This window comes from Protopterus annectens, chromosome 2.part1 (genome assembly GCF_019279795.1).
Source record: "Protopterus annectens isolate FY-2018-M chromosome 2.part1, PAN1.0, whole genome shotgun sequence".
NCBI classification, from domain to species: domain Eukaryota; kingdom Metazoa; phylum Chordata; order Ceratodontiformes; family Protopteridae; genus Protopterus; species Protopterus annectens.
This window is the reverse complement of record NC_056729.1, coordinates 1,032,197,872-1,032,221,468: the sequence shown is the minus strand read 5'-3', so window position 1 is coordinate 1,032,221,468 and position 23,597 is coordinate 1,032,197,872. Positions and strand designations below refer to the sequence as shown.

At 40.2% G+C, this 23,597-nt stretch overlaps 1 protein-coding gene across 1 annotated transcript in view; it reads left to right on the top strand.

Moving 5' to 3' along the window:
* Positions 1 to 23,597, top strand: part of LOC122794316 (RLA class II histocompatibility antigen, DP alpha-1 chain-like) — a 265,847-nt gene that overhangs the window by 184,059 nt on the left and 58,191 nt on the right. Inside the window, exon 3 of the mRNA XM_044062612.1 lies at positions 11,983 to 12,264. Within this exon, the coding sequence (XP_043918547.1) occupies positions 11,983 to 12,264 (282 nt within the window). The remainder of the gene's footprint in view (positions 1 to 11,982; positions 12,265 to 23,597) is intronic.

Genomic DNA, 23,597 nt, shown 5'->3' with positions numbered 1-23,597 from the left:
CTCTCATTTGACAACCACATGGCCAAAGTGGTTAGAAAAACATTTTATATAGCCCACCTAATCATGAAGGGATTCACATCTAGATCAGGGGACAACATCCTGCCTCTTTACTCATCCCTCATCAGGCCCATAATTGAGTACAATGCCCCTTTTGGGATGTACCTTACCAGACACCTGCAGCAACTGGAAAGACCCCAAAAGTACCTCACCAAGTGGATCAAAGGGCTCAAACAGATGCCATATGCTGCCCGGTTAAAGAAACTCCAGCTCTACTCAGTGGCATACCGCCTGTTCAGAGGCGATCTGTGCCTGACATATAAAGCCATGTCCAACCCAGAATTAATGGACATGCTGCACCTCAGAAAATCCAAATCCCATCGAGCTACGCGCTCCAGAGACTTGAACCTCAGCACTGAAATAAATAGGATATGCTGGAGGGACAGATTCATAACCCAGAGGCTCCCTTCACTCTGGAATAAAATCCCAGTCCAGGTTAGGCAGAGTCCCTCATTGACTCTCTTCAAGAGGAATCTTGATGAGTGGATGGGAGATTGTAGGTTTACCCCGGGTATCACTTCTGTGTCACTGTTAGACAGAGGCACAGTATACTAACCTCGAAAAAGGGCATAGCAAAATAAATTTAAAATGGGTGGCGAAAGCCAAACACATTCTGGCTAGGCTTATAAATGCCCTAGGGCAGATAGCCTAGTATGAACCTATGAACCTATGAACCTATGAACCTATATATAGTTTAACAGATGAAACACTGCCTTAGGCTTTCTTAAGGTTTACTGCTCATATGATATCACTGGCACTGTGCTTAATGGATGAAGGGACATATGGTGCTGTATTTACTGTGTAAATACTCTGTAATTGCAGTTATATCCTTAAACTGTGAAGTTTGCAATCTCCAAAACTACTTTTGTACAGGTACATGCACAGACACATAGATACATATACATGCACAAACACACACACACACACACACCCATCATGTCTCCTTTTTTTATCAATCAGCCCATATAAATGAATTATACTGCAGAAACTTGACCAGATAGAGTTCATATTGCCTTGCAGTGAATATCTGTCCCCTCATTCCAGTCTGTTTTATCACCACCCACACTGTATTTCTGTCTATTCCTCATTTTGCAAATATGATCTTACTTCTAGACCTTCTCTCATTTGCCATGTCCTATTATTGTTATGTCGCAATCTCTTTACTTCTTTCTACCTATCTTCCTCAGTGTCTACCTGAAAAGTCCAAAAAGCCACAATATTGAATCCTACAAGACCGAGACGGAATTATCGAAACCTCATATGAGCAAACAACTGGAACACTGATGAAAAACTCTGGGTGAGTAACCACTTGTTAATCATGAAGAACTTTGCTCTTTCACCACTATAGTGCAATCTCAGAGTTGTTATATTTAGCTATGGAGGTGTGGGTGGGTTTAATTTGCTTCTGTTTTAATTTTTTGTTGTTCCGGACACAGTTACTTACCCAAAGTTTTTCATTGGTGTTCCAGGTGTTCGTTCATATGAGGTTTCAATCTTATGGGAGTCAATATTGTGGCTTTTCAGCCTTATCAGGTAGCCCCTTCTTCAGCCCCCCACAAGAAGCTTCTACTTTATTTCTCCTTATTTTGATTATTATCTTTTTTCCTTTTTTCACTGCCCTCATTCTCTTCTCCCAGCTCTACTCGTTTACAAAAGACATTTTCAGGAGAAACATGAATATCCGTTAAAGTGAATGAAGAAACAGGAAAGAAGGAACATCAAATGCACATAGTTTCATAGGTTCATATGATAATGCTAGGCTATCATCCCTGGTGGGACATTTTAAGTGTAGCCATTGTACTGCGATCATAAACTGAGACACCATCTTCCTTGCACTAATAAAGGCTTACATATATTTATATATGAAAGTAACGTTAGTACCAATTACCACAATTATACATTTCATAACCATGACAAATGCATACAACATGGCAGATGCAAACTTAGTTTAAATAAAATATTGAAAGATGAAAGACTAAATATTACTGTAAGACAGGAAACTCCAAAGGGTAGGACGTGTGATACTAAAGGCACTGTAGTACATAGACCATTCTTATTATAATAAAATCACTAGATTATATCATTCTTATAAAGGCTTATGATTGTGTCTAATTCTAACAACACTGTTACATATTTGTGAAAGGATATGAAAAAATTCACCTCAACAGCAGACTAAAATGAAGCTGAAGAGATGAATATCTGTTCATGTATTTCAGTGATATATAATTTCTTGGTTATGATTGAAGAGACCTGACCTTAATTCTTTACAAAAACTGTTTACACAGAGAAAGACAGTGACAAGAGAGTCAGAAAGAAAAGTGTAAGAGCACTAAGTGAGTTACAGCTGTGAAACCTGTAACAAAATTAGTGTTGTGATACCATTCTTTGCTGTACCTGGGACTTTAGATGCTACAGTGTTGTCTTTTACACAATTTTGGAACATAACCGAGGGACTCCATGCTCTATAGTGATGTATAAACCTTACTAAAATATCTATCTTTATCTCGTGAGCTACATACATAGCAACCTCATTGCAAAAAGAACACTGGCAGGAAGAGATATATATCTCAGTGACTACCCCTTCTCTGAAACAAGCTTCCCATTCATGTGAAACAGGGTTCCTGCCTAACCCGGCTGAAGTGCAACTTGGACAAGTGGTTGGGGAGCCAGAAATTCATCAGTGGTTTGGCACCTGTCTGTAATGGACACAGACAGCCTGTAAATGAATGAGTGCAAGCACTTACCTCCAAGGCCCCTATTCGTAAATGTTTCATCTCCCAAGCGCTTGTTTATACTATCAAGGGCACAAGAACTTGTCAGAGATTTGGAATGCATGGCAAAGCTTAAAAAGGACCCAGTGTTCATTAGCTTAGTACACACCCACGAACCTATGAAAAATGAAATTACAGCTAATGTACAATGCAAGATTACTCCCAGTTGTTGTTGTGTCTTTCGGCTTTTCCCGGTTAGGGGTTGCCAAAGTGGAACTCCGGTCCGCTAATGATTGGCAGTAGATTTTTACGTGCCGAGTTGCTGGCCCTGACTCACAACCTTCAACGAAGGTACACCCATTCATGCATGTCTCCAGACAGAAGACGCTCTAGCTGAGAATCGAATGGGACGTCTTACTGTGAGGCAACAATGCAAGATTACTACCAGTACAGTTCAAAAATCTGTAACCTTAGTGAAAACAGTTTTAACCTAACTCTCACATTATGAATACAGGATAGCACTGACTTACAGTCAGGGGCGGCCCGTGCTATTGGACTGCCGGACTGCAGCCCCCTCAACAAAAAGAATTAAAAACAAATTAAAAAAAAAAAAAAGAAAAAAAAAAGTTTTCAAAAATTCGCGGACTTTGCGCATGCGCAGTAGTCCAGACTACTGCGAGTCTATGCGCATGCTCCAGGCAGTCCGGCAGTCCCAATAGGGGAACAGAGGAGACGTCTGTGCACTTTTAAAGTGCACAGACTCACTGGGAAAACGCGTTGGGGCTGGACTGCTGGTGTTGCAGTCAGGAATTGCTGCAGTAGTCTCGTCGGGAAGGGGTTTGGATCTCGGGAATCTCGCGGGTCTTGGATTATTGCGCGGGCGTTTGGGATATTATGGAGAATGGACAGCTGGGGGAAAGGTAAGTGTGTTTGAAAGTATGGTGACTTTTACTATGTGAATGTATGCTAGTTTTACTGTTTGAATAGATGGTGGTGTGTGTGAGAAAGTATGGTACTTTGAATAGATGGTGTGTGAAAGTATGGTGCTTTCAAGTGTGTGTGTGTGTGTGTGTGTGTGTGTGTGGAGGTGTGTGTGAGAAAGTATGGTACTTTGAATAGATGGTGTGAGAAAGTATGGTGCTTTCAAGTGTGTGTGTGTGTGTGTGTGTGCCCCAGGTGCTCATGGTAGTGTGGTAGGGAATAGCTCAGGCTTGAACCCTGTACCCTGTATGCAGGTGTTAAAGACTTGAGTTCCCTACCCACCACCATTTGTAAACAAATTGCAGATTTTTGCCTCATATTTGATCTGATCTGTTCATAGGTTCATAGGTTCATAGGTTTATACTAGGCTATCTGCCCGAGGGCATTTACAAGCCTAGCCCATAGTTTTGTGGCTTACGCCACCCCTTTAGTATGGGGAACTATACCCATTATTTTGCTGTGCCTCTGTCGAGCAGTGACACTGAGGTAATCCCTGGGGTATATCTGCGATCTCCCATCTATTGGTCAAGATTTCTCTTGAACAAGGCCAGCGAGGTGCTCTGCCTCACATATACTGGGATTTTGTTCCACAGCATAGGGAGTCTTTGGGTGATGAATCTATCCCTCCAGCACGTCCTATTAATAGCCGTGTCGAGGTTTAAGTCTCCGCCCTTGTGGCTCTGATGGATCTAGATTTATTGAGGTGAAGCATATTCATCAAATCTGGGTTTGACATGGCCTTGTATGTCAGGCACAGGTCACCTCTGAGCAAGCGTGCGACTGAATAGAGCTGAAGTTCTTTCAGTCGGGCAGCATAGGACAGATTTTTGAGACCCTTTATCCTTTTGGTGAGGAACTTTTGTGGCCTCTCCAGCTGCTGCAAGTGTCGGGTCAGATACATTCGAATGGGGCATTGTACTCAATCATTGGTCTGATGAGTGATGAGTACAGGGAAACTATGACCTCCCTTGATCTAGATGTGAATCCCTTCATGATAAGGTGGGCAATGTAAAAGGTCTTCCTAACTACTTTAGCTACATGGGTGTCGAATGACAGGCTACTGTCAACCTGGGTCCCCAGGTCCCTAATAACTTCTTCTGTGCTCAGTGGATTGCCACCTATGTGGTAGCTAGGGGTAACCTTGTTTTTCCCGAAGGGTATGACTATGCATTTTTTGGCATTTAACTTTAGGCCATGGCTCTGGCACCAGTTATCCATTTCTGTGAGACCTTTCTGAAGGATATCTGTGTCAGATGTGTTTTCGACTACAGCCAGTTTGCAGTCATCTGCAAACTTTGTCAGCCATAACCCTCCTGTGTTTGCTTGTACTTCGGAGAAGTAGATGCCAAACAAGAGTGGGCCCAGGACTGAGCCCTGTGGGACACCACTTGTGACAGGCTTAGAGTCTGACATGGCACCAGCAACTCTGACACTGTGGGTTCTGTCGCTCAGCCAGTTTGCAACCCATCTTGTGATGTATGGGTTAACATTTAAGCTGATGAGTTTTTCAATGATACCCGAGTGGGGTATTGTATCGAAAGCTTTCGCCAGATCGAGGTATGCTGTATGGACTGCTTTTCCCTCATCAATGGCTTTGGTGACTGTTTCGAAAAAGTCAACCAAGTTTAAAAGGCATGATCTGCCTTTGACAAAGCCAAACTGGGTTGAATCCAAAGTATGCAAATTCCCTATGTCTTTGTTTATGAGATCCATTATGATCCTCTCCATGGCTTTGCAGATAATATCTGTGGTTTGTAAATGTTGCAATGCTTTATATTTGGTGGTGTAGTAGTAGCATTGTTGCCTCACAGCTGCAGGTTCTCAGGTTTGATTCTTGGCTGGGGTTCCTTCTTTGTGGGGTCTGTTATCTTCTCCCTGTGTTTGTGTGGGTTTGCTTTTGTGCCCTCCCATGTTACAAAAACATGTCTACATTATTTCTTCCTGGGCCTCTGCTGAAAATTGTTTTTTTGTTCCAAGTCAGACTGTCCTGATTAACAAATGTTAAATAAAATTGACAGGCATTTGAATTTCAGACTTCAGGTTTCTGAATGTTTAATTTCTTACATATTTGATGGTGCAGTGGCAGTATTGTTGCCTCATAGCTACAGGATGTGTGGTTTGATTCTTGGCTGGGGTGCCTTCTTTGTGCAGTCTGCATCTTATCTCTGTGTTTGTGTGGATTTGCTCTGGTGTCCTGCCATTTTACAAAGACGTGTCTACAGTATTTCTCCCTGGGCCTCTGCTGAAAATTGTTTTTGTTCCATCAGAAGTAAAATTTACAGGCATTTGAATTTCAGACTTCATAGTCTTCAGAAAATACATGGTAAAACAACTTTTTATTCTAGCAATAATATATAGTAACACAACCTTTTATTATAGCAATTTTTTAAGTTTATAAGATGACTATTTGAAATTTTTCCTTATTTTTGGGACTGTAATACCCTGTTAGTGACTTTGTCCAGGTTTTTTGTGCTAAGGTTGACAGCTATGGCAAGAACTGAATTCACTGAATATGTTTGAGGGCTGTATTCCCTCATTACTGGGTTTGTCCAGGTGTTTTGTCCTAAGAGGTTGACAGCTATGGTGAGAATTGAATTCATTAAATGATAGCCATTTAAGTTTCAGTCTTCCTCTCGTTCACAAAACAGCTGATTTGGCATAGTGGTGTGTTGCTCTTGACTGTTTTGCACAGGGACCTTATCTGTAAAATGTACGGTTGTAACACAGCATTTTTCTTTCACAAAGCAGGTGATTTGGCATAGTGGTATGTTGTTCTGACTCTTTTTTGCACAGGGACTTTGGCAGTAAATTGTATGGTGGTAACAAAGCATTTTATTCTAGCAGCTTTCCAAGATTATACAAGCAATGTTTGACCCACCCCAATAAATTTGGCTTTTTCCAGACTTCTTGTGCTGCGAAGTTGAGATGCAGTTGAGTATTGAGTAGATTTTACAAGGAGCTGAGAGCTGCAGGGGAAGAAAAGTTTAGTGCTAATAGCACAACAGGCTGTGTACTTGCTTTTGATGCAGAAGGTTGTTGGCTCTACTCCCATAAGGGGTGAATGCTGCCGTACTGAAAGTTAAGATACTAATTATGAGCCTGTTATCAGTTTGCCATCCATTTCCTATTGCAATATTGCTAGCTTATTTTTAATGTAATTTAGGCAATTTATTCCTCAGGGGTATCAGACACTTTATTGTTCGATGAAACCATGAAATAAAAAGGTGACTGCTAGCAGCAACCTCTTCATTACAGATTTATTTAACGTGGAATTATTTAGATTACTTTTTTACTACTTCAGAGATTGTGCATATTTACTGATAATGGTGGACTGTAGAATTGTGCATATTTACTGATAATAGTGGACTGTAGAAGTTTGAGTAGACTTTTATGATGGAAATGTTCTGAATTGGGCAGTTTTGTTTCATTGTTTACTGGAAAAATGTTCAAAGCAATAGGAAGGTGTATCAAAGAGCACATGTATGTTTCATATCCAAGGGGCCTATGATTTGAAAACAGCCCAAAATTAATTTTTATCTGTCACAGGTAAAATGTATTTTCTTTGAATGTGGGTTTTAATGTTGTTTCAATGAGAGTTTCAAGGGCAGAGAAGTTTTAATGCCAAGTTTGTTTAGCAGATGTCTTAGTGTTTGTGCTGTAAAATGCAAAATAAAACTTTCAAATGAAGTTCAAATCATCATAGAAGTAAATCAGTATGCACATTAGTGTTTTTGGTAAATGGAGTGAAATAGCAAAGTAATGAATCATTGGAATGGTTGCAGGGGGAGGCTCCATTCTACCATGGTTTTGTGAGGGGGAAGGGCGGCAAACTTAGACAGCCCCAGCTGAACTATACCTCCCAACTGTCCAGATTTTCAAAGAATGAATAGTTTTTTTGCTTCTTATTTTTGGTTTGTTCCTCATAAAATTTGTTGTTTTCTGGCAAATCATTTAGGAATTAAATCACTAAATAATGACACACTAGTTTCAGACTTCATAACCTACAGAAAAATGCATGCTAAAGTAAGACCTGTTCTATCAACTGTCCCAGTTTATACAAGAGCAATTTTTAGTACTGTTTATATGTTCCCCCAATATATTTGGCCTTGTCCAGATTTATTACATTAACAGGTTGAGAGGTACATGCAAATTACTTTATAGAATTAGGCATAGCCAAACCTCTCAACTGTCCTTGAATTTGGCTCAAAATGTTGCTCTTCCCCTAATAATCCCTCTGCAATATAGCAATATTGGAAGAAAACATGGAGGGTATACAATTAAGAAATAACTGTAATAATCAGAGTTATAGATTAATTTTATTTCAGAAATGCATGTAGACTCTTTTATTTTGTCAGCTGCTCAAGGTAGCATTACTATTGTACTAATATTAAAGCGTCCCTTCTTTGACAGGTTCTCAGCTGTATTGTGTGGCTATTTTATATTGTTGCATCACATTTTTGGTTCATTTTTCATAAAATTGTGTTTTTTTTGGCAAATTAGTGGTAAATCATTAAAGACTGAAGTTAGAAAATAATCTCAGGCATTTGAGTTTCAGATTTCATATCCTTCAAAAAATTCATACTAATGCAAGACCTATTCTATTATTTTTCTAAGTTTATAAGAACAATATTTAAAAATTGTCCTTATTTTTGGGCCTTTGTCCCACTTCTATGTATGGCTTTGCCCAGATTTCTTGACCTGAGGGTGAGAGGTATGACAAATGTGTTAGGGCCAATCACCGTCAGCCAGAGACATTTCAAATTGTGACATACTTGTTGCACCCCACTCCCCCATGTAGTGAGTCTAGATGTGTCCAAGCAAAGCAAGGATCAGTTATGCAGTGTAAATGTGCAGCGTATCCCCCCATACAAGGTAAACACAGGTATGACAGTGGCTTTTCATCTGTTCGATTTTGCAGAATGGTCTGGTTTCTGTCATATTTTTGTACTGTTGATTTATGCTTATTACTCAAAGTGCCTGTTGCTCTGTGTTTTAAGTAGCAATGCTTTAATGACCATCAAGTAAGCTTGTCTGAGATCATAACATGCAAGTAAGCTTTAATAAGCATACTGTTAAAGAATTGTCAACATTGAAGCCTTTCTGTTGTTGCCATGCAGAGAATACTTAACTAGATAATGTATAAACATTGGATATTGAAATGCATATGACAGTATTTGTAGTAAAGGACAGGATTACATTATTTTAAGAAGCTCATTACACTTGTTGGAGACTTCTAGTGATCTCTGAGGGCTTTACCAGTAATTTAAACAGAATGCCATTCATGTGTGGTTCATAACCTGTACAGTAATAATTTAAGCAATGTATCTTGAGCTTGTTTCTTGTTTGCTTTTCATTTTTACTTTGATCATGTTTTCCCCATGAAACAAGTAGATAGTTGTCAGGCAGCAGGTCTGTTTTGGATAAGAAACATTTCTACAAGTGGGGGCATCACAGAGATTGCTACTTTCAGCATGTTACTTGGTGCTTTAATAAAGCTGAATATAAATTATAATTAGAACTGCAGTGCAAGGTGCTTTAATAAAGCTGAATATAAATTATAATTAGAACTGCAGTGCAAGGAGAAGTAGTTTGAGTTGAGTGCTCCTTGTTTTTCTTATACTTGATTTTGACTGGCATTCCCGTAATGTATTTAAAAAGTAATTAATTTTTTCATGCCTCACAACATTTTTGCTACCATCTAGATATTAAGTAAGCTGTCATGCAGCCAATGCATTTAAATATTTTTATTCTTTTACACTTCATTTGTCTTGATTGGACTCTCATAATGAGGGTTTGGCACCGACTCTCATAATGAGGGTTTGGCACCCAGGGCAGCATATTTAATTAAAGTTAGTTTTTGTGGTTTTGAGCATAGCTCCTCCCCTTTCTAGTTGGCCACACCTCTTCCTATTGACCCCACCCATTCAGCTATCCCCTACAGCCCCCCTTTGATTTGAAGTCACCAGCCGCCACTGCTTACAGTACTCCTACTGCATATTAACAAAAATCAAATAATCTATTTAATAAATGCTCTGGGCTAATCCATCTAGCAAGTTTATCTTGAAACTCAGCAAATCAGAAATAGGCTTCTGTTACATACATTGTATAGTATGCTAGTAGAAACGACTGTCACTGCATCTTCTGACACTTTAAACAAGGATTCCAAAAACTTAATCTACTGGAAAGAATAATAATTGGTTCACTTATCATTAGATCAATTTATTATACAATCTTGAACCCATTTCTTGGACACATAACAAACTTGCTATGACAGCCAATATAACCATCTTTAACATTTCTTTCAAGACTAGTTAACTAGCCAGATTTTAATAATAATCTATGGCCCCAATGTAATGTATGTAAAAATGAGTCCTGCTTAATGATGTCAACTTATGTGACTTTTTCTTAAAAAGTGAAACAAATGGGCAAGAAAGATGGAAACTCTGAAGCTTGCATACTAAAAAAAATTAAATCAGTCAGATACAAATATTGCAATAATGAATACTGTACTTTTATGTCAAAGAATTATTTCTAGATCTGAAACTGGTGATGGGTTCTAAGATAAATTCCAGTATCCAATGCAAGTCACATTTAGAAATAATTATGTCCACTAATGTAGTTGACATTCACAGTTTGCTAAACATAATATAATTAAAGGACATGTTGTTAAGGCTGTCATCTGGCGATTATGCTTTTGAGTGAGAATTAGTCAATTTTTAATTTTTTTTTTATTAACAGAGGGTACAACAAGGACATGATCCCACAAATATTTGAACAAATAAGATTCACAGATCTATAGGTTCTTTCTATATTAAAATTAACAAGATCAAAGTTTTGAAACTTCGAACATTGGAGATCACTCTACAAAGTGGAATGGGAAATTTTCCATTTTCCTCAATGTAGTGTGATCTTGGAGTTGGTATATTTATTTAGCAGCGGGTGTGTGGGGTGCAGAGGGCTTGCCCCCCTGCAAAAACTTAAAAAAAATTATACCACACAGAAAAGGATCCAAGGACAGCAAGGAATTCCAGTATAACTCTTTCCTTTAATATAAAACCACCAAGGTGGTTTTATATTAAAGGAAAGAGTTATACTGGAATTCCTTGTTTTCTTTGGATCCTTCTGTGTTTTCTGTGTGGTATACATTTTGACTTTTGCTGGATTTGAGTGCTGGTTGGGGTCTGTGGTTTGTGTTTTCATGTAAAAAAACATTTTTTATTATGTTTTTGACATTTCAAAACTTTGATCTTATGGTCTCAGCCATTTGAAGTTTGAAGTTTTGAAAGTGAGCTTCTGAAGTACATATATATATATATATATATATATATATGTGTGTGTGTGTGTGTGTGTGTGTGTATACACACACACACACACACACACACACACACACACACACACACACACACACACACACACACACGCACACACACACACACACACATCTCAAGACTATAAGAATGCATGTATTTTGTCATATAGTGCTGAAATGAACAGTAACACAGAACTTATCATAAATGAATGTAAAGTGATTGCAAGAAACTCTAATTTGCATTACATTCTGGCTATAATCCACTGTTTCACATAAATAGGTCTACCAATCTGAAATCATTGTTATGACATTTTATAGTTCATGAACAGACTACTGGCTACACACAGCTGTAATACCACATCAAAATATTCATTTTAAAACTATTGTAAACATATTTATGCTAGCCCTATATTAAGCTTATTCAGTGCCAGTATCACAAACCGAACAATTTATTAAATATTCTGCTTCTCTGACTTATCACAGACCCAGGAGTTCACATGACATGCTATTTATGCTATTAGAATCAGACTGCTAATTCTTTATACAAACATTCAAACATTCACTAACTTTAAGATGTTTTATATTTGGGTGCTAGATAAAGTTTCAGATGACCAAATGGAATGTGACCCAAAAAATATCTTTGGAGAAATTAGAACTAATTTGATAAAGATACTCAGTTTAATAGCATTTACAGAGATCGATACATTATTCCTATGGGCTTACATCTGGTGCCTTGAACATGAAGTTTTGTTTTCATAATCAACACTTATCACACAACTTACTGTTGCAACTTTCAATTTTCATGTATCAGAACTATACCGTACAGTAGATGGAATAGTATTTGTCAAGTTTATATTAAGCAAGTGTCACTTCTAAAACTACTACATCATCTGAAACATTAACATCTGTCTTTGTTTTCTACAGTTGAGCCCAGAGTTGCTTTGTATCCAAAGTTAACTGCGGAGCTGGGAAGACCGAACACATTGATTTGTATTGCAAACCAGTTCCATCCCCCTCTACTCAACATCTCTTGGAAGAAGAATGAGGAGAACATAGTGGAAGGCATTATCACTAGCAAATATCTCAGTAATGATGATTTCAGTTTCTTAATGTATTCATATCTGCCAGTCACTGTACAGGCTGGAGATATTTACACCTGCACAGTAGCACACAGCAGTCTGGCAAAACCCAGAACCCTAATCTGGGGTAGGTATCGATATTCATTTTTAACAAATTTTGCACTGTAATTTGTTATATTTCAAGCTATGTTATATTGTGGAGATATTGTCAATTCAGGAATGATTATCGGCTTGATAGTTGTTGCTGAAGCACCTACCAAGGGGAGAAAACACTGAGAGAAGAAAGGAGCCACTTTTGAGATTTTAAGTATTTTCTTCTGATTTATTTCTTAGAAAAACTGCATTGCCACCTACTTTTCTGCATTTTCTTGCTTGCAGAAGTTGATATATGTGTTAGAAACAGTATTTAGAACATACCTAGAGCCTGTTCATTGCATTTTTTGTGTTGCACTTAATTTAAAATAGTTTTTTCTTAAAATTGCATTTTACCTGCCTCTGGCCTAGCACACACATGTTGGGGTCATTTATTGCACTGTTCTGACAAGTTTGCTACTTGTGTGTCTCTGCTATCCTTAAACAAAAACAAAAAAACAAAAAAACTTGCTATTTTCCCACTTTCTATAATTTAAAAAAAGTTCAGTCACAGAGTTGCTGCTCTGAACTGTTTGTAAGTTTCTTGGAGGCCAGTGCTTACTTGGGCTAAAGGGAAGTCTCTGTGTTCACCAGTGGCAGTGGTTAACACTGAGCAGCCTGCCTGTCCCTGTAGGAGTGGTTACTGCCTAGAAACTGTAGTTTTACTGGCCATTTTGGGTCAATTCCAAACTCCTTGATCTCTCTCTCTCTTAAAACCCTGCAGCCGCGTGGTTTTGGCATCTTTCCAGACTTGATAGTTGTTGCTGAAGCACCTACCAAGGGGGGAAAACGCTGAGAGAAGAAAGGAGCCACTTTTGAGATTTTAAGTATTTTCTTCTGATTTATTTCTGAGAAAAACTGCATTGCCGCCTACTTTTTTGCATTTTCTTGCTTGCAAAAGTTGATATCTGTGTTAGAAACAGTATTTAGAACATACCTGGAGCCTGTTTATTGCATTTTTTGCGTTGCACTTAATTTAAAATCGTTTTTTCTTAAAATTGCATTTTACCTGCCTCTGGCCTAGCACACACGTGTTGGGGTCATTTATTGCACTGTTCTGACTAGTTTGCTACTTGTGTGTCTCTGCTATCCTTAAACAAACACAAAACAACAAAAAAATCTTGCTATTTTGCCACTTTCTATAATTTAAAAAAAGTTCAGTTACAGAGTTGCTGTTATGAACTGTTTGTAAGTTTCTTGGAGGCCAGTGCTTACTTGGGCTAAAGGGAAGTCTCTGTGTTCACCAGTGGCAGTGGTTAACACTGAGCAGCCTGCCTGTCCCTGTAGGAGGGGTTACTGCCTAGAAACTGTAGTTTTATTGGCCATTTTGGGTCAATTCCAAACTCCTTGATCTCTCTCTAAAACCTTGCAGCTGTGTGGTTTTGGCATCTTTCCAGGCTTGATAGTTGTTGCTGAAGCACCTACCAAGGGGGGGGGGGGGGAATGCTGAGAGAAGAAAGGAGCCACTTTTGAGATTTTAAGTATTTTCTTCTGATTTATTTCTTAGAAAAACTGCATTGCCACCTACTTTTCGGCATTTTCTTGCTTGCAAAAGTTGATATCTGTGGTAAAAACAGTATTTAGAACATACCTAGAGCCTGTGTATTACATTTTTTTGTGTTGCACTTAATTTAAAATATTTTTGTCTTAAAATTACATTTTACCTGCCTCTGGCCTAGCACATACGTGTTGGGGTCATTTATTGCACTGTTCTGACTAGTTTGCTACTTGTGTGTCTCTGCTATCCTTAAACAAAAACAAAAAAACAAAACAATCTTGCTATTTTCCCACTTTCTATAATTTAAAAAAGTTCAGTTACAGAGTTGCTGTTCTGAACTGTTTGTAAGTTTCTTGGAGGCCAGTGCTTACTTGGGCTAAAGGGAAGTCTCTGTGTTCACCAGTGGCAGTGGTTAACACTGAGCAGCCTGCCTGTCCCTGTAGGAGGGGTTACTGCCTAGAAACTGTAGTTTTATTGGCCATTTTGGGTCAATTCCAAACTTCTTGATCTCTCTCTCTCTTAAAACCCTGCAGCCACGTCATTTTGGCATCTTTCTAGGCTTGATAGTTGTTGCTGAAGCACCTACCAAGGGGGGAAATCGCTGAGAGAAGAAAGGAGCCACTTTTGAGATTTTAAGTATTTTCTTCTGATTTATTTCTTAGAAAAACTGCATTGCTGCCTACTTTTCAGCATTTTCTTGCTTGCAAAAGTTGATTTATATGTTAGAAACAGTACTTAGAACATACCTAGAGCCTGTTTATTGCATTTTTTGTGTTGCACTTAATTTAAAATCGTTTTTTTCTTAAAATTGAAGTTTACCTGCCTCTGACTTAGCCCACACGTGTTGGGGTCATTTATTGCACTGTTTTTACTAGTTTGCTACTTGTGTGTCTCTGCTATCCTTAAACAAAAACAAAAAAACAAAAAAATCTTGCTATTTTCCCACTTTCTATAATTTAAAAAGAAGTTCAGTAACAGAGTTGCTGTTCTGAACTGTTTATAAGTTTCTTGGAGGCCAGTGCTTACTTGGGCTAAAGGAAAGTCTCTGTGTTCACCAGTGGCAGTGGTTAACACTGAGCAGCCTGCCTGTCCCTGTAGGAGTGGTTACTGCCTAGAAACTGTAGTTTTATTGGCCATTTTGGGCCAATTCCAAACTCCTTGATCTCTCTCTCTCTCTCTCTTAAAACCTTGCAACTCTCTTTTTGCGCGGTCTTGCACACAGAGCAGCATCAGACAGCGCAGGTTAGCTGGGTTATACTATTCCTGGTTCCACAAAGTCTGCACTGCAAATTTTCCCTTAGAACTAGGCAAGCCTCAACTCCAGTGCTTCAGATCAGCTGCTCTTATTGCAGCACTTGCATAACCCAAATCAGCACTTGTGCAAATCTCCTAGACAGCACTATTATTTTCCAAATCTCCTAGACAGTACTATTATAATATAGCATAAGACCCTCAATTGTCTGCAAGACAAGTGAAATTTACTTTTCTAAGCATGTCCAGAGGTCAGCTTCTGTTGTACTCTCCAGTTCAGCTGTTGGAATTGGGCATCCAGAGGCAATGTCACAACTGCCTCATGTATACAGACAACCCTCTCTTCTTACCTCTAGACACAAACACTTGTGAGAGATGCAAATACACAGCCAGACTGGAGGCTAAGTGCTCTCAACCCATGACTGTAACAGACAGTCAAGAGGAGAAGAGACACACTAGCATCACACCACCAGTCACACATGAATCTACAAAACAAGCACCGGCAAAACATACACATAAATACACAAAAACATATTCGGAGGCACTAGGTACAAATCTGAAAAAGAAACAGTGCCCTCTAAAGCAGACAAGCAAGCAACCTGCACCTCCAAACACAAGCCAGAAAACACATAATTCACCTCAGCAGTGTGCCTCATGGCAAAACACCATACCCAATACGCTAGTAATAGGAGACTCTATAGTAAGGCACACAGGTGTTCCACTCACCAGGCTGAACAAGGAGAAGGTTACTGTCAGCTGCCTGTCTGGTGCTAGGATCCGCCACATAACACAGGCACTTAGGTCACTCCAGAACATGTACAAGTATGACGCTGTCATTGTCCATGTTGGTGTGAATGATCTTAAGAAAGACATTGAAAAGCTTTCTGATCATGTAGCCCAAGCTGGTATGACCCTGACCTTGAGTAGCATACTACCTTCACCTAGAATGATACCACAATACAAAGACAAATGATCAATTTCAACAATTGGCTAAGCTTCTGGTGTCATTCTAAGGGGATCCAGTGTCTGTCTGCCTGGGATGACATGATAGACAAGCCTCGCTGTTTCGCCAGAGATGGTTTGCACCTGTCACCCCTAGGCTTTCGAATACTGGCCAAGACTCTTGCCGTCCCTATAGTGCCTTTTTTAGGCAAGGCTCAAAGGACAAACCAACCACCATAACCAGCACAGGTAACCAAAAACTAAGGGTAATGCTACTCAACACCAGAAGTCTCAACTTCAAAATGCACGCACTTGAGGCACTCCTCAGTATGGAGAAAATCAATGTTTGTGCAGTGAAGGAAACCTGGTTCAGGGCTCCAGAGAGCACCCCAGCACTACCAGGTTACAATTCATATCATATCTTCTGGCCTCAGTTGCCAGATCGCAGTACAAAGGGTGGAGGTGTATCCATATTCATCAAGGATACCCACATCTCCAGGTTAGTGGCGCAGCATGATGCCCCAGAGATCATCCATGCGCAACTATCAGCAGGCAAAACCACATTTCAAGTCATAGCCTGTTTTAGATCGCCCACCATGTCCCAAGATGCTCACTCAGCATTCCTTGAGGTATTGGAAAATATAAAGGTCCTACCCAACACCATAATTTTGGGTGATTTCAACTACCCTGGTATAATAGACTGAGCGAACTACCAAAGTTCTAACTCCTATGCCCAGCGGTTCATAGAATTTATAAATTCAAATGCCTTGAATAACTGGTATGTTCTCCCACTAGAGGGGACAACATATTGGATTTAGTCATCACAAATATGGGCGCCCATTGTACCACACCCATTATCACTCCCTCTCTGGTCAGATCAGACCACAAACTGATAACCCTAGACATCCTCACCCCTCCACCTCCCCCAGTTAAAGAAACCTTCGTACAAAACCTTTCCAAAGCCAACTTCAAACTACTTGCATCAGAAGTGAAAAGCTTCACTATCCCCCTGCAGAAGGATAATGATATCCAGGATGCAGAATCCTACACCAAGGCACTTTATATACATCTTCAGGATTGCATGGACCGTGCTATCCCAAATAAAACCAAGACTCCTTCCTCAAGCAAGAAGAAACCAGTCTGGTGGACCCCGGCCTTAAGCAAACTATACAATAAAAGGAGGAGACTTATACAAAAAAAGGCCAAATCTCAAGCAGAAAAATCTTCCCTGATCAGCTTTAGTAAAAAATTGAGGGCCCTCATCAAGTCAACTTAAGCCAATTTTGAAAAGAAAGTTGCCAAGGATGCCAAGGATAACTATAAGGCCTTCTATGGTTACGTCAAAAACCTAAATGGCAACGCTCAGGTCTGTTCTGAGCTAGTACAAAATGGAACAAAATACACTGACCCCACTGACATTGCCAACATCTTGGCTGACAGGTTCAGTGCAAATTTCTCCCCCCACCCTCACCACCTACAGGGCTTATTACTATTCCAGGGGATTGTGTAACTCCAATTATTACTGATACGTTGGTTAATAAGGCTCTATCTAAAGCTAAAAACACTGCCTCCATGGGACCAGATGGTGTCCTGGTCTGTGTCATACGCAAGCTCCAAAATGAATTAACCCCGCATCTGAATATCCTGTTCAGTCTCAGCCTCTCGACAGGATATGTGCCCATAGAATGGCGCACAGCAATGGTGGTTCTGCTGCACAAGGGTGGGCCCACAACCGACCCTGGGAACTACTGACCAATAAGCCTGACCAGTCTGATATGTAAGGCAATGGAGCAAATCATTATGGAACTCATAAATGGAGAGATTGGGAACCTCCAAACACTTGACCCACACAGTTCGGCTTCGTCAAGGGCAGATCATGCCTCCTGAACCTGGTGGACTTCTTTGAGACAGTTACTCAGGCTACAGATAAGGGAAAGGAGGTACACACAGCTTACCTTGACCTTGCTAAAGCATTTGACACCATTCACCATTCAGGTATTATTGATAAACTCACCAACCTGGGCATAATCCCTTACATCACAAGATGGATCACAAGCTGGCTCTCAGACAGATCCCACAAAGTAAGAGTAGCAGGATCTCTGTCTGAATCCAGACCAGTAACGAGTGGTGTGCCTCAGAGCTCTGTCCTGGGGCCCCTCCTGTTTGGCATATACTTCTCAGAAGTACAGGCAAGCACTGAAGGGCTGTGGCTGACCAAGTTTGCGGATGACTGCAAACTGGGTGCTATAATAGAATCTCCAGTCAACATGGATATCCTCCAGAAGGGCCTTAACGAGACTGATGCATGGTGTCAAAGCCATGGTCTCAAGCTAAATGCTAAAAAATGCATCGTAATCCCCTTTGGAAAAAACAGAGTACCTGTGAACTACCACATAGGAGGTAACCCCCTGAAATCTGAAGTAGTAATAAGGGATCTAGGGACCCAAGTAGATAGTCAGCTTTCCTTTGATAACCATGTTGCCAAGGTGGTTAGAAAATCCTTCTATGTGACCCACCTGATCACAAAAGGGTTTGCATCAAGATCTAAGGATGTAGTGGTGCCCCTCTACTCTTCCCTCATCAGACCCATTATTGAGTACAATGCACCAATTGGAATGTACCTGGCTAGGCATCCCCAGCAGCTGGAGAGACCACAGAGGTACCTCACTAAGAGGATTATTGGCCTCAAATAGTTGCCCTATGCAGCACGATTGAAAAAACTAAGGCTTTTCTCTGTTGCATACCGCCTTCTCAGAGGCGATCTCTGTCTAATATACACAGCCATGTCCAACCCAGAACTGTTGAACATGCTCCGTCTTAGCAGAACCAAATCCACTCAAGCTACACGCTCTAGAGATATAAATTTCAGCACAACAATGAATAGAACATGCTGGAGCGATAGATTCCCTTTGCAAAGACTTCCCTTGCTATGGAACACGGTCCCAAACTACATAAGACAGAGCCCCTCACTTTCACTCTTCAAGAGGAACCTTGATGAGTGGATGGGTAACAATGTTCACACCAGGGATCATACCAACAGCTCTACTAGATAGGGGCCAAGGGTACTAGCTGCTAGATCAAGGGCCTAGGGAACTAACCAAAGGGGCGGTGAATACCGCACAACGTGGCTGGGCTAATATATGTCTTCGGGCAGATAGCCCAGTATCTAACTATGAACCTATGAACATAAAAGTGAATAATTTGAAATACATAATTAAATACCATAGAATGGTTATCATTCTCGAGTCATGAGAAATGTCTTTCAAAGTTTCATCAGGGCTGCTAAAATATAATCAAAGTCAATATTTACACCATAGGAGAACCTCCAAATTTCTCTACTCGGTATTTGCTAATATATATTAATTCCTTGAAATGCTCCATACACCATGAACCAGCAATGCAACACTCTTACATGTTATGACTGTCTGCAAAACATACAGGACATTTAAAACTATGCATGTATTTATGCATAGTTATTTGTAAGGTACACAAAGTTTTAAAAAACAAAGTAAAAATGAAAAAAATGAAAAAGCAGCAAACCAAAGACCAGGAAGGAACCAGACCACAAAACTTATAAGTTTTCATTTGTTTACTAAAACATCACGAGCTTCATCAGAAAAAATACAAAAACTTGAAACCACCCTTTAAATACTTGTCATATGCAAAAAAAGTCATCCAATGACAAAATGCTTCAAATAAATTTAAATAAGCCACTGTGATGTCATGAAAATTTAAAAATACACTACAAATATTTTAACATTGCATACGTATAAAAACATAAAATGTTTGTATATAATAGTGAACAATAACAAACTACTACAGTGTTTCATCAAATAAAGCTCATTTTGTGAACAGCTTGGCTCACTAAATCAAAGCCTTTGTAACTGAAGACTTGGGGCTGGATTTATGAAAGCTTGCATGGAGTTGTAGAGTAGAGTAAGACGTCAGACAGCCAATATGTCTGCCGAGCGATCCAGCAACAGCCGGCAGGGGCGTGCATGAGAGCTTCTAAAGCTAATCTTGCATGGACAGTGTCATGGTATGCAAATTATCTCATTTGCTGCTGAAAGCTATGCTAGTGAGGTAAATTTGCAATTCAGGAAACACTAACCTGTCTGTGGAAGAGTAGTGTTATCTGCAGAAATGCACTCCGTTGGTAACGGAGTACCATTTTGCAGATAGCAAAACAGAGCTATGACAGCTTCAAATAAAGGATGCATCCAGTTGAGGAAGCATGCCAATGGCCAAATATAAGGCCATTGGCATTTTTAAATGTTTAAAATTATTAAAATCAAATTTTTTTCCCCGATCTCCAATGTTTAAGTGTAGCACAGCACCAGGCAAACATGCGGCGCTTAAAAAAAAACAAGAAAATAATTAAAAAATAGCCAAAAATAGGCATTTTCACTAAAAAGCTTATCCTGCCATGCAGGTGAATGGTAGGCTGAAGACAACATAGCCACTGACTAGTGGTTGCTAAGGGGGGAAGCTCAGTGTGAGAGATAAAAAGCAAGTTGTGGAAAAAAAAAACAGTAAATCCAAAAGTAAGGATACACCACAGGAACTCAGTTGAATAAAATCCTAGGGTTTATTCACCACTCCGACCACAGGAAAAATCAAATATACAGCCAATACAGTCTTCAGAGCAAATCCACATTAATGCTTTTCGGAAATACTGCGTTTTCGTTTACAAAGCATGCACTTCCTCAGATTAATGACTAGCTCTCTTGGACATCCTTTTATACTCCCACTAATTGAATAAATAGTTAATTAACAAACTGATTTGCAATTAATTAAACCAAACAACAATTCACTCATACCTAACTCAGTTAATGTTAAAAACTAATTATATTCTGTTCTTAAAATCCATTTCTTAAGTTCTTATAAAGTGCTTAGATCATAGGTTCATAGGTTCATAGGTTCATACTAGGCTATCTGCCCAAGGGCATTTATAAGCCTAGCCCATAGTTATGTGGCTTTCGCCACCCCTTTAGTTTGAATAAAAACTATGCCTATCATTTTGCTGTGCCTCTGTCAAGCAGTGACGCTGAAGTAATCCCTGGGGTATATCTGCAATCTCCCATCCATTGGTCAAGATTCCTCTTGAACAAGACCAGAGAGGTGCTCTGCCTCACATGTACCGGGATTTTGTTCCACAGCATAGGGAGTCTCTGGGTGATGAATCTGTCCCTCCAGCACGCTCTATTTATAACCGTGTCAAGGTTTAAGTCTCCGCCTCCTTGTGGTTCTGAGGGATCTAGATTTTTGAGGTGAAGCATATTCATCAAATCTGGGTTTGACATGGCCTTATATGTCAAGCACAGGTCACCTCTGAGCAAGCTGCATGAGACTGAATAGAGCTGGAGTTCTTTCAGTCGGGCAGCATAAGACATATTTTTGAGACCCTTTATCCTTTTGGTGAGGAACTTTTGGGGCCTTTCAAGCTGCAGGTGTCTGGTCAGATACATTCCGAACGGGCATTGTACTCAATCATAGGTCTAATAAGTGATGAGTACAGGGGACGATGACCTCCCTTGATCTAGATGTGAATCCCTTCATGATCAGGTGGGTGATATAGAAGGTTTTCCTAACTACTAGCAACATGAGTGTCAAACGAAAGGCTACTGTCAACCTGGGTCCCCAGATCTCTGATGACTTTTTCTGTGCTCAGTGGATTGCCACCTATATGGTAGCTAGGGGTAGCCTTGTTTTTCCCAAAGGGTATGACTATGCATTTTTGGCGTTTAACTTCAGGCCATGGCTCTGGCACCAGTTATCCATTTCTGTGAGGCCCTTCTGGAGGATATCTGTGTCAGATGTGTTTTCGACTATGGCCCAGTTTGTAGTCATCTGCAAACTTTGTCAGCCATAACCCTCCTGTGTTTGCTTGTACTTCAGAAAAGTAGATGCCGAACAAGAGTGGACCCAGGACTGAGCCCTGTGGGACACCACTTGTGACAGGCTTTGAGTCTGACATGGCTCCAGCAACTCTGACCCTGTGGGTTCTGTCACTTAGCCAGTTTGCAACCCATCTTGTGATGTATGGGTTTACATTCAAGCTGATGAGTTTTTCGATGATACCTGAGTGGGTATTGTGTCGAAGGCCTTTGCCAGGTCGAGGTAGGCTGTATGGACTGCCTTTCCCTCATCAATGGCCTTGGTGACTGTCTCAAAAAGTCAACCAAGTTTAAGAGGCAGGATCTGCCTTTGACAAAGCCAAACTGAGTTGGATCCAAAGTCTGCAAGTTCCTATGTCTTTATTTATGAGTTCCATTATGATCCTCTCCATGGCTTTGCAGATAAGGCTTGTCAAGCTAATGGGGCGGTAATTTCCAGGGTCTGTGGAGGCACCGCCCTTATGAAGTGGGACCACAGTCGCGTGCGCCACTCCTGGGCACGTATCCTGAGGTGAGGCTAAGATTAAACAGCTGTCCTAACTGTGGGTTTAATTCCTCATTGAGTTCATGAAGCACACAGCCGGGGACACCATCCGTCCCATGGATGCTGTGTTTTTGCCTTAGTGAGGGCAGTTCTCACCTGGGCGTTGGAGATGTTTGGGGGCTACAATCCTCTGGAATAGATATCTCTCCTTTGGGGAGGGGAGAAGTTTGCACTGAACCTGTCAGCCAGTATGTTGGCAATGTGTGTAGGTTCAGTAATTTTCACATCATTTTGAACTAATTCTGAGCATATCTGGGAGTTTCCTCCTAGGTTTCTAACATAGCTAAAGAAGGCCTTATGATTCTCTCTTTTAGAGTCCTTGGCGATTTTTCTCTCAAAATTTGCCTTGGATGATTTTTATGAGAGCTCTTAGTTTTTACTTATAATGATCAAAGGTGTCTTACCTTTCAAGGATTTTGCTCTATCTTGTAGTAGCTTCCTCCTTTGTTGTAGAGCTTGTTTATGGCTGGGGTCCACCAGACTGGACGCTTGCCTTTGGTACAGAGAGTCTTAGTTTTGTTTGGGATTGCCTGATCCATGCAGTCCTGTAGGTGCTGGTAGAAGGCATTTGTAAGTGATTCAGCGGTTTGAGTAATGTTTACCACTGGCTCAGGGGCCTTAAAGGAGACCACACTAGTTTTTAGAAGTGTGAAATCGGCTTTTGAGAAGTTTTTCACTGTGGTCTTTTTTGTTTCAGGTGGGGGCGGGATGAGGACCTCCATCGAGATTAGTTTATGATCTGATCTCACCAGTGAGGGGTATACTTCTGTGTTGAACATTTTGATCCCATGTTCGTGATGATGAGATCAAGTATGTTTTCTCCTCTTGTGGGGATGGTGACTAGTTGTTCCATGGCATTTGAGTTTATGAACTCCAGGAATCTTTGGGTTAGAGTGTTGGGACATGAGGAGAGTTCCCAGTCTATATTAGGGTAGTTAAAGTCACCTAGTATGATGGTGTTTGGAGATACATTTATCCCTCCAATGTTTTCAGGAAGGCCATGTGAGGTTCCTGAGTTTGAGAGGGTGGCCTGTAACATGCTACAAATTGCAGAGCAGTCTTGCCTATGGTTAATTGCACCTGGATGGTCTCCGATGCATCATGCGTTGCCACCAACCTTGAGGTGTGGGTGTCCTTTATGAATATGGACACCCTCCTTTTCTTGGTGTTGCTATTTTAAGATGATTAAAGAAATG